At 41.5% G+C, this 18,784-nt stretch overlaps 1 protein-coding gene across 1 annotated transcript in view; it reads left to right on the plus strand.

Moving 5' to 3' along the window:
• The first annotated feature begins 221 nt into the window (after positions 1-221).
• ebi (transducin beta like ebi) overlaps positions 222-18,784 on the plus strand; it is a 45,618-nt gene continuing 27,055 nt past the window's right edge. Inside the window, exons 1-4 of the mRNA XM_080274968.1 lie at positions 222-279; positions 4,723-4,868; positions 9,202-9,340; positions 10,323-10,455. Coding sequence (XP_080131094.1) covers positions 222-279; positions 4,723-4,868; positions 9,202-9,340; positions 10,323-10,455 — 476 coding nt within the window. The remainder of the gene's footprint in view (positions 280-4,722; positions 4,869-9,201; positions 9,341-10,322; positions 10,456-18,784) is intronic.

The following is an 18,784-nucleotide window of genomic DNA, read 5'->3' on the forward strand; positions in this document are numbered from 1 at the left end:
GCAGGTAACAGTAATGTGTCAGACGTGAGAAGGCATGCTAATTAATAAACATTGGTTCTTTTTAAAATGACTATTGAACATCCAGTTTTTAATGAACTTGTAAATTTAACAGTGCACAGGTGTTCAGTTAGTTCCTTACATAGAGGGGTTGGTGTACAGTATGTAATGCAGTACAGTCTTTAATTTATGATACATTGGTTTTTCTTACCCCCAGCACCACCATGAGTATCACGAGTGATGAAGTCAACTTCCTGGTATATCGTTACCTCCAGGAGTCAGGTAATCACCACACCTTATGCATTGTTTACCTTGGTAGAATAGATTTAAGTACAGTTGCATGTATAACCCAGATCCATTATGTGGTATTGTGCAGTTTCACTGAATCAAAATTATACGAGCATTATTTAGATTCCATGTTTCACGGAATCCCTCCTATTGAAGCTTGCATAATTCACCACTTAAACTTTACCGGTAAACCCCATTGTAGCTAAAAGAGTTACTGGCGTGTAAGAAGTGCCTGTATATCTCACCAGGGCAGCAGAATGGACAGCTAGGGATTTTCAAAAGTTGCATGGAGATAATGCCTGGGTTTGAACCTACGAACTTCACAATTATGAGTTGATTGGTGGAATGTGATATGCTAAGTACCCTTCCAGCAACACCTCAGACCAACCCTGGGATTGAATGGGTTAAAACACTGGCAAGTCTTGCAGTTTTTTAATCACTGGCAAATCATCCAGTTTCTCTATCCCGTTGGGGTTTGGGGTTTAGGTCCAGCAGAGTGGTTGCAGCTTGGCATTTTCAAAAATTGATGAAGAGGGGGGGGGACGTCTAAGTTTGAACCTATGAACCTGTGACTGTTAGCTGATTGGTGGAGGGCAGTATGCTAAGTACCCTTCCAGCAGCACCCCACACAGAGCAGCTCTGAGATTAAATGGGGGATGCAGACATTTTAACTGTATGAGGTTTGTTCATTCATTTATAAAGGCTCCAACATGCTTGCATGTGTCTGCCTTGTCACCAAATAGCACCTCTCCACATTGCTCAGTTTTTAGCAGCCTCTGTATTCAGTCCCATATACAGTACTGTGAGTACTGAAAAGCTGTGATGTGATCCTGTATACCATGAATTTAACAGAAAAACTCCAACAGTCCCTTTTGCCCAGTTAATTGTTCACACATGCCAGTCAAAAGATGTAAGAGATTCGCAGTACTTTACGGTTCTGTATGTGGAGCATTCATTGTTTCCACGTAAGTCCAGTATGTCCTTATGATATTTGTCTTTTTTTAGGCTCTTTCTGCTGTTTGTCCCCAGTTTATTACAGTATAGAATAATTTCCTGTCAGACCATCACAGCAACCATTAAAGCTGACATTCAGGTTCCCCTGAATTTAGTAAACAATACCAAATTTGTGAAAAGCTGTGATATTTCATAGCATATCCCTTATTTATAATTAGAATTACCTGTATTGTATGCATAGCATTAACACTTGCCCTCAAGACTTCATGTACTTATTCCCTAATCAAGCAATATCACTGGTTTCAAGGTCAGTATTGCAGCATATAGGATGAAACTCTTGTGTTCTGAAATACAATACTGTAATAGGAAAAAAGTTAATTTTTGATAAATGAAAAAAAAAATTAGTAAACATCTGAAATAGGATATAATGCATACATAAAGTTTTCTCGTTTTGCTGTACGTTGAGTCCTCTTTATTTTATTAGGTTGCTAACTACCCCAGAAACACTGGAATTAAAGGGCAGAGATGCGTACAGCGTGAGTGACAAAAATAGCGTGTGTTGGTTTTCCCTTTTTGTAATGCTCATGAAATTAAAATGCAAGTACAGTAGAACCTCTTTGCTCTGGACCCCTTTAATCCGGATTTCTGTTAACTCTGACAAAATTTAAAATAATAAGCTCCAAAAATATGTTGAAAGTAATTCTAAAGTCTGGTTAGTACTTGGATGGGTGACCGCCTGGGAACACCAGATGCTGTTGGCATCCCTACGTGTCAAGTGGCGTTGGTGGAGGATTAGTGCCCCTCCCTGTAAAACAATTAACTCTAAGCCCTTGGCCACCCCGTTCGGGATACATGGCGTCTGGCAATGAATGAATGACTGAATTCTAAAGTCATTTTCAGTATCGGCACGGAAAATTATCGTCATTCGTTTAGTCTCGGATTACGCAAGGTCGCAACATGGGCGCCTGTTTAAACACACGCTAGCATTCGTTCCATTAACTAGTTCACCAACCATTTATATTTTTGCGCTGTATTTCAAAAGTTAATCCTCCTTACCATGTCCCTTACTGCAAGTGTAGCTTCTGCAATGAATAAAGGTGTTAAAAGGAGGAGTTTGCTTACACAATAATGGTTCAGAATATTCTGCAGTGTTTAGTGATTACTGTAGGTTATTTTTTGTACTTAAATGTGCTTTACTTGTACATCAAACATTAGCTTCTTGCCCATATGGGCGTTATCAATATGCCAAAGATGACTGTATTTTTTGCCTACATAAGTTTTATTTTTATTCCAAATATTACAGTTAATCAATTAATTTATTTTTTTGCCTACACGGGCCTTAGTCACTTACTACAGTTTAAAATGTTGGCTAGTTTCTTGTCATGGCCATACCTGTAAATTATGCAATACAAAACTTTTGTACAGTACCCTCGCGTCCAGCACGCGTTAGTCCAGCACGATTCGAGTCCAGCACGGTGAGCAATTAATTAGTATTATTTAATACGATTTAATTACTGCAACACGAGTGTGTTAGCATAACACGCACAGAGCTCCGAGAAGTGGGCCAAATCCGCAGAGTTCACTCTAGCACGATCACCCCCTGTCCAACACTGCCATACTGGACATTCCCATGATGATGATAGCCAATGAAAAACTTCTGATCAAGTAGCCTTCCCCGCCCGCTATCGTGACGTGATCGTGATGCCGCCCAATTAAAAACGCTTCTGGTGTCACGTGATGTTTTGTTTACATTTCTCCCGCCACAGAGCCACTCAGTCGCATAATTGCATTGGAAGGTGCTTTTTTCTTGCTGCATTTTCTGCCCTTGTTACTGCATTTTACCCTGCTCACGATGCCTAGGGAGCCTTCTGAGAACCCCAAGAAGTGTCGGCACCTCCCTCAGGCCACCAAGCTAGAAAGCATTGAGAGGAAGAAGAAAGGGGAGAGGAAAGTTGACATTGCCAAGGCCTACGACATGAATGAAGCCAACGTGATCATAATAAAAAACTTATTAAGACAAGATCCTGGCAGCCGGAGGCTATCACACGGCACTTCATGCCAGGTTTGCCGAGGATACGATGGTAAATCGGAACAGTAACGTGGTAAAATTGCCGACGATACCACGGGCATTTGGAATTCATCTGGATGGATTCCTGTCGAGGATACGATGGGGAAAACAGTGTGACCAAAACCCAGGTGACTCGACAGAGAATGTATCGTACTACAGCATTGAACATTTAGCCTGACACTGAATACATATTAATATTTTAGAATAAATATCAATCGTTTTGAAACCCTTCTCATCAGCGTGTGTACCAGTTTATAAACAAAGTTGCTTCTCCTTATTCTCTACCGAGTCAACGACAGCGATCACTTTCCACAGTCACGAGACGGGGCTCTGGCAACAGTGTGAGAAGCATGCACTTTGCCGAGGATTAATGGATGAAGATAGTGATTCTGAGCGTGATTTCGAAGGATTTATGAGGGAGGTTTGATTTCGAAGGATTTATGAGGGAGGTTTGATTTCGAAGGATTTATGAGGGAGGTTTGATTTCGAAGGATTTATGAGGGAGGTTTGATTTCGAAGGATTTATGAGGGAGGTTGAGGAGGAGCAGCAGCCATTACCCGCTAGTGACCCCAGCAGCCATCCTCCAGGGACCCAGTAGGACTACCTACAGCCTTGGATACCACCTTCCATTCCCAGCAAGCCCACCAACACTATCCTAAAAGGTTAGTTATCATTCATAGCACAGTACCATTTATTATAATTACAATAGTACCAATATATGTACAGTATAGGTACATGGTAGGTATTTAGGGTGACTTTTCCGAGGGTTGCTGACATAATTCATTTTTCCCCATAAGCTCTGTTGTTAGTCCAACACGTTTTTGGTCCAACACGTGACCCATGCATGACAATATTACCGTGCTGGACGCGAGGGTACTGTACATGATTAGTTTGGTTATTTTAGTATCCTTTCATCTTTTGCAGTTACGTAGGGTTGACATATGCCACATATGTTAATAATTAACAAACATACCATATGTAGATAGTTTTTGGTATGAACTGGAGATTACCCTGATGGTCCAGACAATCTGCTAATTCGGACAACCCTTCCCCCCATATAGTCCGAATGAGAGAGGTTCTACTGTACTTTGTGGCCAGGACTCTTTTGACAATAAATTTTTCTATTGAACTTTTGGAGTAAGGGAAATTTGTCTTGTTTTGTTACTCTAGTATAATTTGTTAGAACTCATAAATTACAGTTAGTCATTGTTTTTCTCTGTTGCATTGCTGAAAATTTGCTGGTGAAAATTCCATTGCTACCTATGAAGCTGATTTACCAGTTCACCCATTTACAGTACTTTATATGTGGAGAAGGTGTGATAATATGAAACATCTCTGACATTATGTAGACCACCTGTTATGTAGTTCTGTCCCAACCCATGCTTGTAAATGACATGTAATGTATGTTTGACAGGGTTCTACCATGCAGCGTATGTGTTTGGGATTGAGTCACACATATCTCAGTCCAACATCAATGGTGCCCTGGTTCCCCCCGCAGCCCTCCTCAGCATCATACAGAAAGGACTGCAGTACACTGAGGCGGAGATAAGCATAGGAGAGGTCAGTGAGAATATGGTCATTGTCTCATTCCATTCTGGGATTGCCATATTTTGCTTCTTCATATCCATGTCCATGTATCATCACCATCATCATCATCATCATCATCATCATCATCATCATCATCCCAATCGTAAGTCTCACCCAAGAGGTGGGTGGAAGTAAATTTGTGAAAAAAGGAGAAAACACAAGGGTAGGAGGAATATCAGGCAAGATGCTCAGTTAAACAGGTTACACTTATTTACATATAATCTGATTATTTTAAAACTTGGTTCTGCATCACAAGCAGAAATGATCTGGCTTTATACAGTGTACTGTTTCTCTGTCTGTCTCTCTCTCTGTACCGATATTCATATACTGTAATTGGATGTACAGTACCCTAACTCAAACAAGTATTTATGGAGGAGGGGGTCAGTGATTCCAAATTTCTATAATTATGGGATAAGTGATATCTCGGGGGGGTTTGTGTGCATGGTTGCACTCACCTCCATTCATACCTCTGCACAGGGGGTGTGTTGCCATATTCGAATAAATTATCTGTCTGTTGCAAGACACCATAATCCTGTAAGGGGTGGCCATTTGTCTTTGAGTTAGCTGTTTTACGGGGAGGGGCACTAACCCTCCGCCAACCCACTTGTTGACATGTAAGGAACACTTATGAGTTGGTTAGGTGGGGGCGCTCACCATCCACTCACGCAATGTAGTGCCGCTCTCGAGTGTCTACCCTGTCCTCTCCTCCATCTTTCTTTCCTTCCTTCTTCTTCTGTCTTTCTTTCCTTCATTCTTTCCTCGTCTTTCTGCCTGCGGGTGACTTTACACTCCCTCTTCTGTCTTTCATTCCTTCATTCTTTCCTCTTCCTTCTGCCTGTGGGTGACTCTGCACTGAGTGACAAGCCAAATGGTTTCCTCTACAGCAGGAAACCATTTACTATGCTGGGTGGTAACCATATAACCAAATTTTGGCGCCTGGTGGTTTGGTGGGTAATTATTGTGCTCCAATCGGATTGAGCTGGTGAAGGTTTATATCCAAGGGGTGGTTGGGGTTTATTGCTCACATAATTCCACTCAGGGATGAGTGAAACTGGTCACTCTCATCTTAAATGTCAGGACCAACTGCCTAGCCCCGGGCTCCTACGCTTGTCATGGGGCAATGTAGGATTGGATAATGGATGATGGATGGATGGATGGATATATGTTTACCACCTAGCATTGTAAATGTTTTCCTGGCATATAGGAAACTATTAGGCTTGTCACTCAGTGTAAAGCCATCTGAAAAGGAAAGAAGGGTAATACAATTTGACAGGAAAAATGGGAGAAATAGGAAGGGGAGGAGGGCAGACAGAAATAGAATGATAAAGGTGAAGGAAGAAGTAGGCAGCTCTACATGAAGTGAGTGGATGATGGGAGAAGTAGGAAGAGAGGAGTGCAGACACAAAAAAGAATGATTAAGGTGAAGGAAGAAGTAGGCAGCACTGCATCAAGTGAGTGGATGATGGTAGTAATATATGATTACAGTCTCACAGTGTACGGAAGTAGTTATCACAATATTGTACAAGGGTTGTATGTAATGCAGCACACATGGACTCTGGGTTTAGTGTAGTGAGTCGCTTTGGCACTGAATGCCATATAATAATTGAATCATGAGACTGAGTTCATTATGCATGACCCTGGTTCATAGAACACCCCATTGCCAATTATGGACTGTAAAAGAGTCATCTTGTAGCAATGTCACATTTCACAATGTTAACACCCGTTAAAGATGCCATATCAGCAGTTTGTCACTGTGATGAGAGATGATATACTGTTATATACCTATATTGTTTAGGAAGGGTGATAACAATACATTAGAAGATGTAGCCCACTTCCAAAATGGAATGCCAGGATTTCACAGGTCATATAAAATATTAGCGGGGACACTCACCATCCACTCAGTTGATGTAGTGCTGCTTGGGTGACTGCCCTTTCCTCTCTTCCTTCCTTCTTTCCTTCCTTCCTCTTCTGTCTTTCTTTCCTTCATTCTTTCCTCTTCCTTCTGTCTACAGGTGACTCTACACTGAGTGACAAGCCAAATGGTTTCTTATACACCAGGAAACCATTTACTATGCTGGGTGGTAGCCATATAACCAAATTGTGGCACCTGGTGGTTGAGTGGGTAATTAAGGTGCTCCAGTCGGATTGAGCCTGGGCAGGGGTGGTTGGGGTTTATTGCTCATGTAATTCCACTCAGGGATGAGTGAGGCTGGTCACTCTCATCTTAAATGTCAGGACCAACATGCCTAGGCCCAGGCTTCTATGCTCCTCGTGGGGCAACAGAGGAATAGATGATGAACGATTGTAAAATATTAAGTGTACACTACCAATTTGTGTTGTCTATTGACATTTTTTTATTAATGAGAGTGGTAAAGGCTATTTGCAATGTTAAAAACATAAAATGGTAATGAATGCAACAGAAATTATTGCTATAAATCAAAGTATGGCATCTGCACTTGTAAAGGGCTACCAACCACCAACCCAGGCATTTCTCACATCCCAGTATTTATCGTACATGGTCTCAAATTGCTTCCAACAGAGTGTGCACAGATATTTGCTTGAACTGCTGTACACGTACAGTTTAAAATACAGGATAGTCCTAGCCATCAAAAAGTTAAATATTCACAAACTGGGTAAGCCTTTCATCTCAATGACATACTGGTAGTTTTTTCTTGATATTTCTAAACAGTTTTGCTTAAGTTAGGAATGTTATTTATTCCTGGGGGGTTTTGTTTAAGGTATGATCAGATCCATCCAGTAAAAGAAAGGGGAGGGGGGACTCCAAATTGAATACAATTCTCCGAAGGTAGCAAGAGTACAACAAGAAATACAGTACATTACTCTGTGTCATTGAACTGCAGGGGTTAATCTTAGTGATACAGGGTGAGTCATTGCTTTAACACCCACCAAAATTTCAGTACAGTATTTTAATTACCGGTATTATTGAACCCATTTGTGAAATTTGTTGCTGCTGTCAGGTGTATGGGGACATTGGTTCACTGCATGTGATGGCCCTGCAGGGACAGTTAATTGCCTGCAGTTGATGGGTCTGCTTGATCGCACAGACTAGTACAACAACAACAACCCTTATGTTGTAGAGCCTGCATTCCAGAGGCTTAAATTTTGTGTAAGAGACTGTGTGGCCCATTTTATTGGATATGTTATTGATAATTCTCACACTTTCTTACTTTCTCCACCTTTGTTTTCTGGATCCTACCTTGCCTTTTCATTACATAGGAAAAAAGTTGATGATGATTTTAATTATATATTTATTTATTTATTTATTTATTTATTTTTTTGGGGGGGACAAGTACAGAAGTCCAGGCATAGCTAAAAGGGCTTTGCAAGATTGAGACACCTTGCATGTGATAAAGTGAAGCACAATATGAGGCTTTGCTGTAGTGAAGGACTATTTGTGTGAAAATCCTTAGGCATGACCAACTGATCTGGCCATTCCTGAAGATGTCAGTGTATTTAGAAAGCTTACGATGATGATGATAATGATAGTAAGGAGGTTATTAGTGATGATAATGATGATGATGATGGTGATGATAGTAATGAGGTTCTTAGTGATGATGATGATGATGGTAATGATAGTAATGAGGCTCTTAGTGATGATAGTGATGATGATGATGATAGTAATGAGGTTCTTAGTGATGATGATGATAGTAATGAGGTTCTTAGTGATGATGATGATGATGATAGTAATGAGGTTCTTAGTGATGATAGTGATGATGATGATGATAGTAATGAGGTTCTTAGTGATGATAGTGATGATGATGATGATAGTAATGAGGTTCTTAGTGATAATGATGATGATGATAGTATTGAGGTTCTCAGTGATAATGATGATAGTAATGAGGTTCTTAGTGTTAATAATGGTGATGATGATGATGATGATAGTAATGAGGTTCTTAGTGTTAATAATGGTGATGATGATGATAATGATGATAGTAATGAGGTTCTTAGTGTTAATAATGGTGATGATGATAATGATGATAGTAATGAGGTTCTTAGTGTTAATAATGGTGATGATGATGATGATGATAGTAATGAGGTTCTTAGTGTTAATAATGGTGATGATGATGATGATAGTAATGAGGTTCTTAGTGTTAATAATGGTGATGATGATGTTGGTGATGATGATAGTAATGAGGTTCTCAGTGATGATGATGATGATAGTAATAAGGTTCTCAGTGATGATGATGATGATGATAGTAATAAGGTTCTCAGTGATGATAATGATGATGATGATAGTAATGAGGTAGTGATGATGGCCTTGTTTAACCCTTTTCCATTTTTCCAGGACGGGTCAGAACGCTTGATCGACAGCCTTTCCCTGATTGATGCCGTAATGCCAGACGTCGTGGCCTCCAGACAACAAGCCAACCAACAGCCCAAAGCCGTAGTGAAGACAGACATACCCAGCACCAATGGCGATGAAGGTGAGGCATCTTGCTCAACACTTAAGGTCCTATTCTGACTGACTTAGGAGGCTTCATAGCATCTCTGTGGTAATTTATTTCACACATTACCCCGTAACATTTTCCTGTGTGTTAACTTACGATGAGAGTGTGAAAGTGTGGACAGACCTTCAGTTTTTGACGATGTCTTAACCTGCAGACTTTGGTGTCGTTTTTTTTATTTTATGCTGTTGCCAGACAACTGTATTCAGCCTTGGAGAGACTTTTTGAAATGGAGAAGTTAAATATAGCTTTTCATTTACCCATCAGTACTGGAGGTCTCTTGTTAAGTTGAATAAAATCATCTACTTGTAACAGGAATAAAGTAAAAGTCCACTGTCATCCAATCCCTTTTTTGCACCAGCAGGAGCGTAGGGGCCTGGGGATAGGCTACTCAGGCCCAACATGTAAGGCCAGGGTGACCAGCCCCACTTTCTCCTGAGTGGCAGTATGTGAACAATAAGCACCAACAACCTCTCAGATGGAAACCCTTGCAGGGTCCATCTGGTTTGAATGCCTTAACCCACTTGACCACCATTTGTCATTTGATTTGATGGTCAGGCTGCCACCCAGCATTGTAAATGGTTTTATGGGTGACAGGAAACTATTTGGTTGGTCACTAAGTGTAGTGACACTTCTTGTCCAGTTAGTCATACACTTTTTCCAGATCCATAAATGCCATAGATATCTTGTAATCCTTCTTACATACATCCTCTGTCTTGTGTTATTTCTAGTATTTGATCAGCACATCCCCTGCCACCTGGTAAATCACCATTTTCACCCCCTGCTGGATATACTGCCACCAATCTTATATAATACTTGTATCTTACCTACAGCACTCAGCAGATTTTCTCCACAATAATTTTTGTCCTTATTTTGATCTCATGCACAATTTATTGAAAGGTAAAAATGCCTCCTCCTTCCAATCAGTAGTTCATGTTAAAGTTTTTGGTATATGTTGCAGGCACCGGTGGAGAGAATATGGAGGTAGACAACAGTGTGGAGATTCCCCTCAACAAAGCCACCATCCTGCGAGGCCATGAGTCAGAGGTTTTCATTTGTGCATGGAATCCCACCACAGACCTTCTTGCCTCAGGGTAACTGCCATCTTAATGCATTCCCTTTCCTCAATTTGCTTCTTAGTGTGATGTAGTTTTTTCGTAATTACATCTTGATCTGTACCGTTTGTCTCATGTTGCAATTTTTCCCTATTAAAACTTGGGAGAAGTGGGTTTAATATGTCATGAATGTAGTGAGAGTGAGTGAAAGAGTAGTACCAGTAGTAGTGAAAATTTTGTTCGATAGGGTCATATTTTCATTTATATCATTGTATGCTCTACAGGCTGGCATGGATGATGTAGAAAATACCATAGATTCTAGTGTATATGTGGGGTAAGTGGTATGGGGGATGATGAGATTGTAATTTTGGGAGAGGACTTAAATGGTCATGTGGGTTGGTACTAGAAATGAGTAAGGGGAAAGGATACTCGAGAGTGGGGAGGCAATGAACATGATTGTGTGGAACATGCATTATAGGAAAAAGAGAGTAGGTTGATTACATACGAGTCAGGAGGACATAGTAGCCAGATAGACTGTTTTCTGATCAAGAAGGCTGATAGGAGGTAGGTGAGGAATGTTAAAGTTATAGGATGCAAAGAATGTACAGCAACACAGATTACTGATATGTGGCATGGTGTTTAACCCCTTAACTGCAGGGCGTCACTTTCGTGACGCTTGGGAGCAAGGGATCATACCGCGGGGCGTCGCTTTTGTGATTCTGTGTTATTTTGAATTCACCCGGGCTTCCAAGTGGGGGCTTGTATCATCTATCAGTACTGCCAATGTCCAACATTAGTCAGCACTCCTAATCTCATCTGTACTCCCATCCATTGTTGACAATTTAGCCATTTCTCCCCGTTCTTGACTCCCCTCCCTACCCCCCCCCCTCCATTACCCTATCCTCTTGCCTGCCGGGCCGTGCTACGCTAAGTAAATCTTCCCTGGAATTTTTCACTGATTTCATCCATTGAAATAAGCCCTATGCCCTATTCTTATACCAAATAATATATACAAGAAAGAAATAAGGTAAGTGAGAGTGCCATACACCTGGAATTGGCTAATTATCACCTGACAACACCTCACGTAGATCAGATATTCATTCTCAGATCTTTAGTGGAAAAGTTTCTAGAGAAGGGAAAGAAGTTGTATGCGGCTTTCATGGATTTGGAGAAAGCATATGCCAGGGTGGATAGACTAGGATTGTGGAAAGTGTTAAGAATATATGGAGTAGATGGGAAGTTGTTGAATGCTGTGAAGAGTATGTACGATGGTGCGAAGGCTGCAGTGCGTGTGGATGGTGAACTAAGTGAATTTTTCTCTTTGAAAGTTGGGTTGAAACAGGGATGTGTCATGTCTCCATGGTTGTTCAATCTGTACAAGGATGGGGTAATAAAAGAGGTACAAGGTCGGGTAGTGGATGTTGGAGTGGCCCTGGTGAGAGAGGATAGTGTTTGGAAACTCCCTGTACTGTTGTTTGCAGATGATACTGTGTTGTTGAGTGAAGACGAAGGGGAGCTGCAAGGCTTGGTGGATGAGTTTGAGAGAGTGTGTAAGAAACGGAATCTAAAAGTGAATGTAGGGAAGAGTAAAGTGATGGTCTTTGAGAGAGGTGAAGTCAGTGAATGTACAGCGAGGTTGGATGGTGAGGAATTGGAAAATGTGAGTACGTTTAAGTACTTGGGTATTGTGATGAGTAAGGATGGAGGTTTGGAGGGTGAAGTGCTTGAAAGGGTACAGCAGGGAAGAAAGGTTGCTGGTTCTTTGAAAGCAGTGATAAGAAACAGGGAAGTGAGCATGGAAGTGAAAAAGTTACTACATGACAGTATTGTGATACCAACTCTAACGTACGGAAGTGAAGCTTGGACGTTGTTGGAAGGACACAAGTCAAGAGTGAGAGCAGTGGAAATGAGTTATTTAAGAGGAGCCTGTGGAGTCACATGGAGAGACAGGCTGACGAATGAGGATATAAAGGAGCGTTGTGGTGTTGATGTGGATGTGATAGGAAGCGTTATGAGGAACACACTTAGGTGGTTTGGCCATGTGGAGAGGATGGAGGGTGAAAGACTGACGAAGAGAGTGTATGTGAGTGAGGTGGAGGGGGAAAGAGGGAGGGGGAGGCCGAGGATGAGATGGAGAGATGGGGTGGAGAAGTATATGAGAGAGGGGGGTGTGAGTTGGGAGCAGGGGAGTGAAATGGCGGGGGACAGGGCGACTTGGAGGCGATTTGTTTGTGGCCACCCCAAACGGGATTGAGGCGTCTGGCAATAACACCTCACGTGCACTCGTTCGCTAATTTTCGCTGTTTTTTTTCCCCTTGAAATATGCCATATAATCTATTTTCGTAATAAATATACATATAAGGAGGGAAGGGAGAAGCCTAAGTGATATTTACATTCACCTGGAACTACCTAATTTATAATGTATTGTCTAGATTTCCTGCCAGTCATTTCAGTGCTATACTGTACATAGCTGTTTCAAGAGCTACATTGGTAGTACAGTACACCCTCATTATCGACGGGGGATAGGTACCTAAGATACCCGTCGATGCCTAAAACCGTCGATACCGATTTTGGTCTGGTCAGGTACCCTTTATTTATATATTTTAATATCCCTTCAATCACTCGTATGTAATATGGAGTTTAGTTTTAGTGTTTCTTAGAAATAAATTAGTTAGGCAATTGAAAAACTGAATATCATAATAAAACTACTTATATTAAGTAAAGAATTATGGAAAAAATAGCATAATCTCTGATGTTGATGCATAGTGGTCGTACACTGGACCTCAACTTGTAATGGCTGCTGTATCATCACTTCTCTCTCCACTTACACCTCACTTCATCTAAAAATAAAAGGCGAAACCAGCAGTTGTAGCCATCCATATGTTTACATAACCAAGTGTGTAAAAAAAAAAAAAAAAAAAAAACGAAAGCAGCAGTGGTGGTCATTCATACGTTCTAATAACTGAGAGTGTGGGGCAAGTGTTACGTTAGATCAGCTGTTCGCACCGATCTTCACAACACACGCCAGTGCTGCTAGCTCATACCAGAGAGACCATGCTCTCCTATTTACTTTCATTCTCAAGAGCTTCCTTTCATTCTTGATATTCCATTTCTCCCAGACCTAAATTTTCACGACTGTATGGCAGTTTATGCTATCAAAGATGAATCTTAGCCTAGCTTTCGCTAGGATCTTCTTTTAGGAAAATTCAACTCTCCTTATGCTCGTATATTTCACATTTAATCTCTGCCTAACTTTTGCAAGAAATATCCTTTATTGACAAAAAATCCAACTCGTCTTTAACATTATAACAAATGATACAGGAGCATGGGTTTTATCATATGTCCTTCTGCATTACCACACAACAGCACAGACACACGATCTTTTGCTGCTTTAAAGCCTGGCGCACTTTTCTCCTTCTTCGAAATGTACGTTCTTTTAGGCATTTTCTTCCACCACAGGCGTGTTTCGTCCGCATTAAACACTTGTTCATGCCTGTACCCTTTCTCCCTTATAAGTTCAGCAAAGTCACGTGGGTACGATTCTCCTGCTATCTGATCTGCTGAAGCTGCTACACCAGTCATCCTAATGTTATGTAGGCCATACCTTTTCTTAAAATTCTCGAACCAGCCCTTGCTGGCTGCAAATTTCTTTTGCCTAGAAGCACCAACATTACTAGGCCTATCACCATCGTCATTACTTTCATCACCATCATCACTATTTTCACCTGCCTCACTTTCATCACCATTATCTTCACCAACACCACTGCTTTCACCAGCAAACCGAGCGTAGAGTTGTTTTGCTTTGTTTCTGATGAACTGGGAGTCTAGCGGCACGTGTCGACGGTTTAAGTCCTCAATCCAAATATTCAGTGCCTTTTCCACCTTCACCAAGGCATCATTTCTCACATGCATCGTTACTTTAGCCGATCCTGGTGTGTACGAAGCCAGAGCATCTTTAATGTCTTTTTCTCTCCATTTTATGCCACAAACACTGGACTCATTCATGCCATACTCGCGACCAACCGCTGCATAGCTCATTCCACTTCTAAGTTTTTGTAATACTGTATTTCGTTCTTTACTTCCAAGGTAAGTACTTTCCTTGCTCTCTTAGCTGCCTTATTTCCAGTTGGAGTGTTACAAGGGCGCTTCGGAGCCTTGATGATCGCGAAAGCACGATAGATGTGGCCGAACACGATATGAGAACAGACAAACGTGTACTGATGCTGTTGTTTGTTGGGTCGGCGGGAACATGCTGCGAGCAGCCAGAGACACCTGGCAGGATGGCGTGCAAACTTGCTAGGAGGTGCCAATACAATTCTTTATTTTTTTATTTTTTTAATAATAATAATGTAACTCCCAGGAGACAAAAAAACCATCGATAATCAAATCCGTCAATAAAAAAAACGTCGATAATGAGGGTGTACTGTACTGAATATCCCCTAAGTAGGCCTCCACCCAGCCCTCCCTTATCAGTTCACTCTCATCTTCCGAAGTGGAGGTACATCTGTTTCCTCTTGCTGACTTCAGGGCCTTTTTCACCCCCATGCAAAGGGCCCTGTGACCTTTACCCCTTACTAAACCTCGTGTGGAAAGAGGTAAAGGGCTGACAATTGATAAAAGAGTGACTACGATCTTTCTATTGAGTAAAACAGTGCAAGTGGAATTGTAAATAATGTGTAAACAGCAAGTGAAAGTAATGAATGTAAATATACGTGAACAGTGGAAAATAGTTTTATAAGTTACTTCAAGTGACAGTGCATAACACAGTGTAAATAAAATAGAAATGTAAATAACGTAAATAAAATAGAGAACGTAAATAGAAATGTAAATGAGTAGTATTATAAGAATACGAGTATATACCCTAGGAGTAATGAAAGTGAAAGTTTCACTCTAGCATGTTTGAATACTATGAGTTATGAGAGTGAAGATGAAAGTGACATTCACTCTCAATGCTAGTATACAGGACGAGAAAGTGAATGCTACGTATTTTACTGAAAGAAATTGAATCCCTACAGTGACAATAAACTAATACTACTGAAGGAAACTTATTGATAAAGACTGTAGATATATATAAGTGTTATATAGTAATAGAAATATAAAGTGTGAGGGGTTTTATGAATAATAAATGACAGAGTACCAAGAGCGAACTAGCGCAAGTGCGACGGTCAGACGCGCTCATAATTTTCATTGCTTTCACGGTGTTTTTTTTTTTTTGGAGAATGGATCCCAAACTACTTGAAAATCGTAGAGTAGTGTTTATAGTGTTAATATCTGGCTGTGGTAATCATATTATGGGTTGTCGGGAAGTGTAAAGTGGAGACTTCGTTACCCAACTTCAGAGGTCTCCACAAGTCCTACGGTAACTGACGAAGGCTCAACAAACATTTCAGGAGAAAGCTGAAGGTATGTGCCATAAGCATATGTAATTTTAATATTCTAGGACTAATAACTGATTTTTGGCAAATATTTTTTGAGAGTCTGTCGGAGCCCGAATAACACCGCGGCACACGCAAAACATCGGTAAACATGCCCGCGGTGTAGGGGTTAAGGAGCAGGTGGTGAACAAGAGGACCTATGCGCCTAGGCGTTAAACATGGAAGTTGAAAAACCAAGCAGTAAGGGATACCTTTTATAGCTGAACAGTCAGCTGTTGACAGAAGTGTTAATGAACAGTACAGAGCTCTCAAGAACAATCTCCTGAGAGTTATTGATTCAGTGTGTGGATAGACAAGGGGCACCCCTAGGCATAAAGTAACTTGGTGGTGGGATGATGGTATAGAAGCTGCAGTTAAGGTGAAAGAAGGGTTTTCCAGGAATGGAAAAAGGGTGATAACAAAGAGGAATACATGGCTGTCAAGCATAGAGCTAGAAAAGAGGTACACAGGGAAAAATCTGAGTCTCAGAGACTTTTACTTGATAACCTAAATAATGTGGAAAGGAAGAATATATTTAAGGTGGCAGATCAGATGAAGAGGGAAATCAGATATCATAGGTGAGCAGTGTGTGGAGAATGATGAAGGAAAGGCAGTGGTGAACAGTGGGGACATCAATGTCGCCTGGAGAGAGCATTATAATCTGTTGCTGAATGATGAGTTTGACTGGAACAGGGAAGGTTTGGAGTCAGCAGTTCCAGCATGTAGCCTACAGCCTTTGATTGATGCCGTTAATGTGAGCAGGGCAGTAGGCAGGATGCAGTTGGGAAAGGCAGTAGATGTGTCTGTGTTGACTGCTGAAATACTGAAGGCCCCAGGAGATGTAGGAGTGGGGTTAGTTACTGACTTGATAAATATGATATGGATGCATTGTCCCAGATGACTGGCTGAAGAGTGTGATTGTAAATATGTACAAGGGGAAGGGTGATGCCCTGGAAAGAGGAAGTTATAGAGGCATAAAACTTGGACCAGATAATGAAGGTAGTGGAGAGAGTTGTAGAAGGTATGATTACAGAAAGAGTGAGTATTGGTGAGATGCAGTTTGGGTTTTTGCCAAAGGGACCACTGATACTATATTCATTGTTCAACAGCTTCAGGAAAAATATATAGGAAAGAAAAGGAATCTGTACTTTGTGTTTGTTGATTTGGAGTAGGCCTTTGACAGAGTCCCTAGGGAGGTGGTGAAGTGGGCCATGAGAAAGCTTGGGATCGAGGAGTGGCTGCTCAGGGTGGTTATGGCTTTGTATGTGGGTGCTCACACCTAGGTAAAAGTGAATAAAGATTTAAGTGATGAGTTTTCCATGAATGTTGGTGTGCATCAAAGGTCAGTTTTGAGCCCCTTGTTGTTTATCATGGTACTTGAAGCCCTCTCATGTGACTTCAGAATTGGACTCCCTTGGGAGATGTTGTATGCTGATGATTCGGCGTTGATTGCAGAAAATGGAAGGGAGGTGGAGGAAGGATTTAGGAAGTGGAGAGATGGTGTGGGGCACAAGGGCTTGATAGTAAATGCAGATAAAACAAAGGTGATGTTATGTAGGGTTGGTGGCAGTACTGTCAAAGAAGAGGGAGAGTGGCTGTGTGCGGTTTGCCACAAGGGCGTGGGAAGTAATTCCGTTTTGTGCTGCTGTTTGTGATAAGTGGGTGCATATGAGATGTAGTGGTATTAGAGGGAGACTGCGAGATAATGTTGGTTTCATTTGTGCAGTGTGTTGGGGAGAGCAGGTGCAGATTGTCAGGCATAAAAGGATTGATCTTGCTGGTGTGTCTCTCAAGTGTGTGGAAGAGTTTTGTTATTTGTGACCTTTTATGTGCCAGAGGTGGGGCTGGAGCTCTGTGGTTAGAGTGAGGAGTGATTAGAAGTTCAGGGAGCTGTTGCCTTTCCTGACACTTAGAGGGCTCTCCCTCTGTTCTAAGGGATCCTTGTATGTGGCATGTGTTAGGAGTGTAATGTTGTATGGAAGTGAGACCTGGGCAGTAGAGGAAGTGGATATTCACCAGCTCAAACCTACAGAAATGACAGTGGTTAGGTGGATGTGCAGTGCTTCCTTGAATGCTAGGCCTGGGGATGCTAGGTTTACAGTGGAAGAGTTAAGAGGTAGGATGGGACTGGAGTGTATTTGTGTTGTGATGAAGAAAGGCAGATTGAGATGGTTTGGGCATTTGGAGAGGACGGGGGGTGACAGTTGGGCACAGAAAGTGAGAATTGTTAATGTTAGGGATAGAGTTGTGAGAGGTAGACCAAGAAGGACCTGTGACGAAGTCATTGAGTGTGACCTCAGGGATAAAGGACTGAATAGGGAGACTGCCAGAGTTCGAGCAGCAAATAGTGGTGTGTAATATTAAGTGAAGTTATAAACATTTTTGTGTGAAATACTGAAACTTGTGACTTGGAAATTGTGTCTACCATGTGTACACAACCTCCCAGTCAGCTGATAAGAGTGCCTCCCAGTCAACTTATTGAGCCAAGATGGCTGCCTCTAATTCCTTTGGAGCCACAGCCTCTCATTCCATTTGGCGCACGAAAGGCCATTGAGACACCTTTGCTAACACCAAATAACAGAACAATTGCATAACAAATAGTGCACTTCATTTCATTTGCTGTGGCTCCAACATGCTTCCGTGTGTTGGCATTGGTCACCTAATGGCAGCTGTCAATGCTGCTCGATCGCTGGCAGCCTGCCTGTTCAGTCCCTTATCCCTGAGGTCACACTCTATGACCTTGTCCCAGGTCTTTTTCGGTCTGCCTCTTGCAACCCTACCTCCACTGTATAATTTTTTTTCTATCCATGTAACTCTGTTACCATTTTTGTACATTTTCCTATTTCAGCATTTTCACTCCATAACCAGTTTTATCTGCTCATAGTTAGGTATTTTTCTTCATACAGTAGGTATGCTGGTGGAACAGAGTTTTAGGAGCTTAAATGGTGAATGAA

This window comes from Coenobita brevimanus, chromosome 60 (genome assembly GCF_032717465.1).
Source record: "Coenobita brevimanus isolate Jiangsu-jjx chromosome 60, ASM3271746v2, whole genome shotgun sequence".
NCBI classification, from domain to species: Eukaryota; Metazoa; Arthropoda; class Malacostraca; order Decapoda; family Coenobitidae; genus Coenobita; species Coenobita brevimanus.